Source organism: Gastrolobium bilobum, unplaced genomic scaffold (assembly GCF_033153095.1).
Source record: "Gastrolobium bilobum isolate Gb01-03AN ecotype WA unplaced genomic scaffold, APGP_CSIRO_Gbil_v1 utg6929, whole genome shotgun sequence".
Taxonomy (NCBI): domain Eukaryota; kingdom Viridiplantae; phylum Streptophyta; class Magnoliopsida; order Fabales; family Fabaceae; genus Gastrolobium; species Gastrolobium bilobum.
The window spans coordinates 101,443-111,126 of record NW_026896652.1 but is presented as its reverse complement, the minus strand read 5'-3'; the positions used below and the strand labels follow the sequence as shown (position 1 = coordinate 111,126).

General features: G+C 38.5%; 1 protein-coding gene across 1 annotated transcript; it reads left to right on the top strand.

The window, feature by feature from the left end:
- The first annotated feature begins 4,844 nt into the window (after positions 1-4,844).
- Positions 4,845-8,782, top strand: LOC133301284 (uncharacterized). The gene is made up of 5 exons (XM_061500903.1): positions 4,845-5,313; positions 5,838-6,281; positions 6,517-7,101; positions 7,289-7,416; positions 8,444-8,782. The coding sequence occupies exons 1-5, from the start codon at positions 4,888-4,890 to the stop codon at positions 8,445-8,447; spliced, it is 1,587 nt and encodes a 528-aa protein (XP_061356887.1). The 5' UTR covers positions 4,845-4,887; the 3' UTR covers positions 8,448-8,782.
- Positions 8,783-9,684: the final 902 nt, after the last annotated feature.

The following is a 9,684-nucleotide window of genomic DNA, read 5'->3' as shown; positions in this document are numbered from 1 at the left end:
GAGAAGCCAATTCTGTTCGAGATGAACCTAGCTTGGAGCTATGGCACAAGCGCCTCGGCCACATGAGCGAGAAAGGGCTACAGATCCTGAACAAGAAATGATTACTGATCGGGTTGAAAGGCCAAGCGTTGGAGAGTTGCACGCACTGCCTAGCTGGAAAGCCGCACCGGGTTTCTTTTGTGAGACCGGATCAACCTAGACGACGCAGGTATATTCTTGACCTCGTCCATACTGATGTCTGCTCCATGTCGGAAAGATCCCTTGTAGGAGCTCAGTACTTTGTTTCATTTATAGATGACCATTCCCGCAAAGTGTGGGTATATTTGTTGAAAACTAAAGACCAGGTACTCCAATCATTTAAAGAATTTCATGCGATGGTTGAAAGGGAGACTGGCAAGAAATTGAAGGTGGTCCGATCTGATAATGGTGGTGAGTATTGCGGCCCATTTGATGCATACTGCAGAGCGGCCGGGATTCGACTAGAGAAGACGCCCCCCAAGATACCTCAGCTGAATGGACTGGCTAAGCGGATGAACAGAACTATTGAAGAAAAGGTCTGAAGCATGTTATCCAATGCCGGATTTCCGAAATCATTCTGGGGAGAAGCCGTCAAAACAGCTGTTGATTTAATCAACCTCTCACCATCACGGCCACTTGAAGGAGAAATTCCAGAAAAAGTCTGGACAGGTCGGAAAGCGGCCTATAATCAATTGAAAGTGTTTGGATGCCGAGCTTTCGTGCATATCCCTAAAGATGAAAGGGCAAAACTTGATGCAAAGACCAAAGAATGCATTTATCTTGGTTCGCCGAGATGTGAGTTCGGGTTCCGACTTTGGGATCCAATCAATAAGAAGATCGTGAGAAGCCGAGATGTGATCTTTCATGAGCATGAGAACATTCATGATATCTCGAAGCCCAAAGTCCGGGTTACTGTCAGACGTGAAGAACCCATCCCTCATGTCCGAGCTGAAGCAGGGGGAGAAAATCAAGAAAACGAAGAAATTGATGATCAGCAACAAGCTGAAGATGACCAAGACACTGAGGTCCGAGTTGAAGATGAGATCCAGGATGAAATTGATGAACCGGGTTCTCAAGCTGAAGAACAGCCGAGATATCCAACTCGAGAAAGAAGACCCTCTACAAGATACCCATCCGATGAATACACCGTTGTTGCTGAAGACGGTGAGCCTCAGAGTTATGATGAGGCTGTAACGAGCTCAGAGAAAGAAGAATGGAAAAAGGCAATGCAGGACGAGATGAAGTCTTAGCACGAGAATCAGACTTATGAGCTGACCGAGTTGCCAAAAGGAAGAAGAGTTTTGAAAAATAAATGGGTTTACAAGATTAAGAATGAAGAGAACGGGCAAAAGCCGAGATACAAAGCCCGGATTGTAGTGAAAGGCTGCAATCAGAAGAAAGGAGTTGATTTTGAGGAGATTTTTTCTCCTGTGGTGAAAATGACCTCGGTCCGAACCGTGTTAGCCATGGCAGCTTCAATGGACCTCGAGGTAGAACAAATGGACGTGAAGACGGCATTTCTTCACGGTGACTTAGAAGAAGAAATATATATGGAGCAACCAGAAGGATTCCAAGCTCCAGACCAAGAAGACTTGGTATGTCGGTTGAAGAAGAGCCTCTATGGCTTGAAGCAAGCACCTCGGCAGTGGTACAAGAAGTTTGAATCATTCATGACTGATCATAAGTTTGAGAAGACTGAAGCCGACCACTGCGTATTTGTGAAGAGGTATGAGGCAGGAGATTTTTTGATTTTGTTGTTATATGTTGACGACATGCTTATTGTAGGGAAAGACAAATCGAGGATAGTCGCCCTGAAAAAGGCGTTGAGCTCGTCCTTCGCAATGAAGGACCTCGGCCCTGCAAAGCAGATTCTCGGAATCAAGATCATCCGAGATAGACAGAAGAAGCTACTGTGGCTAAGTCAAGAGAAGTACATTGAGAAGATATTGAAGAGATTCAGCATGGACAAAGCCAAAACAGTGAGCACCCCCCTAGCCGGACACATAAAGCAATGTCCGAGATCTGATGAAGACAAAGATGAAATGATGAAGGTCCCTTATCAATCCGCCGTCGGAAGCTTGATGTATGCAATGGTTTGCACTAGACCCGACTTGGCGTATGCTGTTGGAATGGTAAGCCGGTATTTGTCAAACCCCGGCAAAGAGCACTGGGAAGCAGTGAAGTGGATCTTCAAGTACCTTCGAGGTACGACCGACTTATGTCTCCGATTTGGAGAAGGAAAAGCCGAGTTGCAAGGCTACTCGGATTCTGATTTAGGGGGAGACGTTGATTCGAGGAAGTCGACTACAGGATATTTGATGAGATTTGCCGGAGGAGCTGTCTCTTGGCAATCAAGACTTCAGAAATGTGTTGCACTATCTACAACTGAGGCTGAGTACATTGCCGCTACTGAGGCAAGCAAAGAGATGCTGTGGATGAAGAAGTTCCTCATGGAACTCGGCCATGATCAAGACAAGTACGAGCTGAGTTGTGACAATCAAAGCGCAATCCATCTTACGAAGAATTCAACCTATCACTCCCGCACTAAGCATATTGATGTGAGGTATCACTGGATCCGGGATGTGGTGGAAGGTGGTGAGCTCGAACTCGTCAAGATGCACACTGACCAAAATTGGTCCGACATGATGACGAAGCCGGTTCCAGCAAGAAAAATTGAAGACTGCTGTGAAGGAGCCGGATTGATGCTGAGGCCGATGCATTGAAGTCGGAGGGGGAGATTTGTTGGGCTTCCTCCTTCAATGCTAAGCCCAAGCCCATTTGAGGGGTTTCCTAAAAACCCTAACCCTAATTTCCATCTCCTCTATATATACTAATTGTTGTGGGTGGAGGCTAGGTTAGATTTGAGAGGTCAGATTTGAGAGAACAAATTTGAGAGAATTATTTGATTGTTTGAGCAAGGCTTTATGCTTTGCATTTGAAAGATCTCTAGAGAGAGTTTGAGTGAAACATCTCTAGGGTAGTTTGATTATCACCATTGTTGGAGAGGTTGAGTTAACCACCACATTGGTGTATTTGATTATTTGTAACCATTATTTTCATAGTGGATTTCTGATCTGGACTAGGTCCCGTGGGTTTTTACTTCTTCATTGGAGAAGGTTTTCCCACGTTAAATCTGGTTGTGTTCTTCTTCTTCTTCTTCTTCTCTCTCTCTCTCTCTCTCTCTCTCTCTCTCTCCTGTTTTTCGTTTTTGATTGTTCCGCTGCGCTGCCTGACCTGGTGAAGTTCAGGCCGAGGTATTGCCGAGATCCGAGATCAGGATTTTGTTGATTGACTTCCGCACAAAGGCCCCTGAGCCGATATGAGGGAACCGAGTTTTCCCAACATTATGTTGTGGCTGTATATACAATCCAGTGTCTCTTCTCTTTTTCAAGTGACTAATTCCATTCATAACGGTTTTTAAAATTATGACTTTAAAATGATATTTAGAAAAGATCAAATACATATTCTTACTTTTACCTAGGAGTGTCAATATAGGTTTTGACACGCGGGTCGACCCGCAAAAAAATTCGTGTCGTGTTCGTATTGGGAAAAATGACACGTAAAAAATTCGTATCGTGTTCGTGTTGATGTATTCGTGTTCGTGTCGACCCGTATTTTTTTAAAATTATTTTATTTTTAATTTTTTATTATTATTTTTTAATTTTTTTAATTTCGATCCATTTTTTTTAAATTTTTTTGTCAATTACCGTTTTGACCCCTATTTTGCGTGTTATTCGTGTCATGTCGTGTCAACCCGCAAAAAATTTGCGTCGTGTCAGTGTTGAAGATTTTGACACGAATAAAAATTCATGTCTCGTGTTAGTGTTGATGTATTCATGTCGTGTCAACCCGTTTTGACACCCCTACTTTTATCTACTTAATTCTCTGAGACTAACTGAATTATTATTATATGATTGGATTTCTCCTTTTTGCTCTATGCCTTGCACACCAATGTTTATGTTGCTCCTTTTTAACCTCTTTAGGCTTGAATAGAAGGATAAAAATAAAAAGAAGAAAAATAACATGAATGAAGGAAAGAAAAAAAATTAATTTTGTAAGAGAGGAAACGCCAAATTTTGAGTACTCCTCGATTATCTACTTAATAACCAATAGAATGTTTCACCGTTAATACATGTGATATGTTATTTTACTTTTTTTTTTTTTTTTATTCTTTGTCTATCATTTTTTAATATCGTTATATTGGAATCTTAATTAACATTTATCTTTCTCTCTTCTTTTTAGATTCTAATCTAATGATACCGGAGAATAGTAAGCAAAAGTTAAAAAAAAAAAAAAAAACCTATTCCTTAATCTAGATGGTGGATACTGGATATTAATGCTAAAATAATCCCTTAAGAATAAAAAATCTCAAATCTTATGTCACGTTATACCATAATAATCTCATGGAATTAAAATGAGTTAAAATGAAATAAAATTCTTAGTAGCAATAAAAAATAAAATATATTTTCATGTCATTCTATTGTTTTATTTCGTATATCAAATTAATGTAAAATGGAATAAAAAATAGGGAAAAACTACTTTTACGCAACATAATAGTAGTTTTATCTCTTACACACTCGTCGAAAACTATGACACTCATTTTTTTTCTTTTTCTTTAAATAACGGACCCCACCATATGTATCTTTACAACATGAGAGAAGATCTCTCATGTAACATAAGATTAAATGAACTCTAAAAAATAACATAAATAACCGTTGTGTTTATCTGACACATAATTTAAATTAAAATTCTTATGCCATAATAACACTAGGGTTTTATATATCCATAATTATAAGGCGCTCCCTTTTACTTTCCCAGCAGCCACGAAAAATATCCTTAGAAGGATCAAAGGCATAGCCATAAGCGATAATGGGGAAGACGAAGAAGAAGTTCATCGACAAGAAAAAGTCCGCAACTTTCCAATTAATCGCTCGTGATTCCTCCGACCCATTATTCTCCGACTCCGACCGCGTCTTTGTCCGCGTTGACAACAACCCTTTCTCCGTCGCCGACGAAGTCCCCTCCGGCGACGGCGATCCCAATTCGATCTTTGAAGATGCCCCTGATGACTTCGACGACGATGGCGATGACGATGACCGGGTTAGCAGGGGGGGTGGTGGTGGCGGCGGTGGTCAGTTGTCGGAGGAGGTTAGGAGGGAGATTCTGGAACTAGGGTTTCCTGATGATGGGTATAACTACTTGAGTCATTTGAGGGAAATTAAGAATGCTGGTAGTGGTTCTGCTTTCTATCACAATCCCAAGTTCAAGGCTCAGCACGTTCCTCATGATGTTAAGGTTCTTCTTCTTCTTCTTTTAATTTTTAATGAGCTTGCATGTTTTTTTTTTTACCACCACTATATCTGTTTAGGGTATGTTTGGGTGGAGGAAGGGAAGGGAAGGGAATGGAAGGAAGGGATTTTATTTATTTCATTTTAAGTAAAATATTCTTAAGGAATAAGATGTGACCTTTTTTCCAATCATCTCTTGTTGTTTCTTTTTTTATAAAAAAAATTATATATATTTTCTCTATTTGCTAATGAAAAAATTATCCAAACCCTCCAAATCATTCATCCAAACATGCCCTTAGTGTTTTTTGTTACCTTGAGGTCAGGTGGGTTGGAAACTGTTTTGGTGTCTGAATTGTGAGGCCAATGTTGTTGATGTGAGTTACTGTGAGTTCTATATTAATTTCTTCTTGGTCCGGATTGATCATGAAAGGAATATTTTGATTCCATTTAAAAAAAATAAATTAAAAATAAAAACTTGGTCGTGTGTTGAAGTAGTAGTTGATTAATTGCATTTACTGCTGGTGAGTTTAGGCATACGATGCTTCAAGATTGCGAATTTCGGAGGCTGATGAAGAGCCTGTAGAAAACTCTATCTACAATGTTGCATCTAAGACTGCCAGCGTAAGGGTTCAGAAAGCAGTTGATCCTGATGTAGCTGCGTTGCTTGATGATAGTGATTTGTCGCGGTTTGGCTCCGACCTTGAAGATTTGGAGGAAGACTTTGTTGTCCAGGCTAACCTCCATGAAGAAGAAGCTGGTGAAGAAGAGAATGCACATATATGCAGTGTTACGGACTTCGCTGAGGAATCTTTGATAAAGAGAAACAAAAACAATGCTCTAGTAATGCAAGTTTCTGCACATTCCAGAGTTACAGATGATTGTGTATATTTTGATGGGGCAAATGGTGTAACAGGAGAGGGCTGTTCTGTTGAGAAGTCAGGAGCTCTTCGTCTGTTGGATGAGGAATTTGATTTAGTGAGTTCAGCTATTCATAATCTATTTTATTCACATTCTATTTTCTGGTTCTCTGATGCTTTCTCCTTACGAATTATATTATTTAATAAAGCATGTTGAATCTCTTTGTTTCTGTTATCCGAGGATGTCTTTGCCAAATTCCATCCTTTATTTTCATTGCAAGTACATAGTAATCTCTATGGACTACCTCTGCACTTTTTTAAGATTCTAATTCTCAGTATATTTTCTGTTATAGCTTTTACGCCAAGAATTTGGAACTAATGTTAACAATGATGATGATGATGGTGATTGTTATGAAAATTATCAAGCTGGAGAAGATGAATCCCTTGCTGAGAAGCTCAAACCCTTTCTTAACAACCATGACATGGATGACCAAGAAACTGATCAGAGCAATTACAAGGCTCCTGCAGATGACTCTGCTGCTGATGTGATTAGTCGTTGCAAGGAATATGCTGAGGTGTATGAAGTTGAAGATAAAGACAAGGATGTTGTACTTGTTCAGGAAAGTAGCGATGAATCAGAAGTTTGGGATTGTGAGACTATTGTTTCAACGTACACAAATTTAGATAACCACCCTGGAAAGATTGAAGCACCTGAAGTAACTAGGAAAAAGAAATTGGCTGAAGCTGTGTCAGCAGCCTTGAGTTCCTCTAGTCAAATAATATCCCTTAGAGGAAAAGAGAAACTCCCGATAGACTTCTTGCCTAGTGGCAGAAAACCTGCTTTTGAAAAGGTTGAAGGCCCGAGCACTGCAAAAAGTGAACAGTATAAGAGAAAACAACATGGCCTAGAGTCAAAGGAGGAGAAGAAAGAAAGGAAGGTATCTATATTACCTGCTCTGCCTATACCACTTCTGGGGTCTATGATACTTCATTTATGCATGTAGTCATAATCTACTTCTTTATGAGAAGTTACCAGCTGTTGTTTCCCTAAGAATAATACCCATGTTTTTGTTTAGCTTTTATACATCTGCTAACACTGACATCAATGCTTCTGCTGTTTTATAGACTGCGGTGAAGGAGGAACGGCGTGAGGCACGTCGTGTTAAAAAAGAAATGAAAGGGCTTTATAAGTGTGAAACACATCGGGCACAGAGAGCTGCTGCTGTATCTGGTCCTTCTTCCATTCCTCTTATGTAAGTTTTTATATTTTAAAATTTTGCTTAGAAATTTATAAAAATTGGTAACATTTGTTGCTGCTTATATGCCTTATTAGAGGTAGCATTCCGTTAAACTTGAAAGTAGATCAAGTTTATCAGGTAAGAGCCATTTCTTCTGCCTAGATAGAGGAAGAAATACTGGGAGGTTGAAAAGCTCTAATCCAAAGGTGCTTAGATTATGTGCTATCATATTGCAGAAACAGATATCACCTAGAAAGGATGGTGATGGTGTGTCATACCCAAGACAATACAATGCAGGGATATGGCAGGAAGAATATTAGGAAAAAAAACAGTATACAATGCCAGTATGGTGGGGTTTATTGAATAATTTTTTTAAAATACTTATAAAAGTATATAAATATTAGATATATTTTAATTGTAGAAGGTACCAAAGTCTAAGCTAAGAGTCATTTTCAGTGTCTTGAAGCATTTCAACTTATATCAAATTATTTCAAAATGTTTTGTTTTGTTTTGAAATGTGTTTTAGGCATATGCAATGCCCATTACAGTTTAACCTGTCTTGTTTGGATTGCAATGCCCTGTTTCGTCCCCAAATAAATTGAAAAGGGAAAGCGGGGTAAGGGGTGGGAGGGAATGAATACTTGTTCTTCAGATGATTTCATGTGTATGTGGTATTAGTATTACTATTGGTAAGATGTATAATTGTCATGGTAAAACACCTCCTTAATGTATTGACATGGTAAAAATACTCTTAAGCAATGCTAACTGGTATTACTGTTCAAATATTTTTGTTGTAAATTGACCTGTAATGTTCTCAGTGCTCACCTTATGAAGTTGACTAAGATTGGGATAATTACAGTAGAATAATAAAATGTATCTAGTTTTACCATGAATGAAAACAAACTCTGAGCTTCAATTAGTACTCCAAAATGATGGCCTTATTTGTCTCAAATTCTTATTTTAAATGAGGGGCTAATTGCTGCGGTTCATGTGATTTCCCAAGTGCTAACTTTGTTTTTCTTTTCCTGATTTCTCTTTATAGGTAAGTTCACAATTACAAGTACCGGCTCGTCACTTGTGTGTCTGCCATTCAACTAACGTGATGCTTGTGCAGCTTTATGATGTTTTCATATCCCATTACAAAGTTTTGCCGAGGGAATACTACACATGGCTGTTGAGGGTCTTTTTCCCAAGCAAGAAAGTGCTCAAGAGAGTTTTGATATCATTATTGGTTATACATAATGTTAAGCAAGTTTGTTTTTTAGGAAGGGAGTGCTTGAGTAGCTTTTGTTTTGCAGTGCAAAGTCCAGCAACCATATACTTTTCTTTTAGCATTAATTATTGACGAGGATATATAATAAATTGTTTTATTTATATTTCTTGGGGGTTGAGTTATATGCATATGGTTTTTACTAAACAAAGGCTAGCAATTATGTTTTATGCCTTTTGGCTTATATACTAGGATATATAAGACAAGCTAAGTTAGCTACTCACAAAATTTGAATTTTTGGAGATCAGTGACAAGCTGGTTTGGGAGTGTTTTGGGGGCGTTTGGTAGAGGAGAAAAAATTTAACCTAGTAAATACAATTATTGGGGAAATGGTACGAAAGTAAATTTACTGGTAAAGTTGAAAAAAAGTTGTTTGGTAAGATGAAATATTGCCGAAAAAATTAATTAAGTTTTCAACATAATTTTTTTTCTTTACTGGGCAAATAGGAAATACCATGTATAATATGGTCATCTAGCACAGTATGTTGATTGCAATTTTTCACATAAATTATGTTGTGTACGCAACTAATTTTTCTATCTATTTTTTTTAATCTTCTACTAAAGGTGTCATCTTCAAATCATTATCTGATTTGCCTAGCTATTTAAAACAAAGTCTACTACCAAATAGCTGCTTGAAGAGCCCACAGATTTCTTGGGCTTCAAGCATCCATCGGCAGACTTACACTATTCGGCTATTCGCACTCAAGTCACGTTGATTTTTTTCCTTTTTGATAAATCACATTATGTTTTACGAGAGGTAATTTTGTTCCGTGCGAATCCTGGATTAAGACTTTGAATTCCTTCTAAAGATGATATTAGGGAAGATTGAACACATGCTCTCAGAAGATTGAACACATGCTCTCGGAGGATTGAACACATGTTTTTACTTTTATCTGCTCAGTTTTTATGCGCCAATTGACTTACCATTATTTGGTCTCAAGTCACATCGATTGATTGATGACTAATAAATTTGGTTGAGCAGCATTTCATAGTTGTTAGTTTAGTCTGCTAGA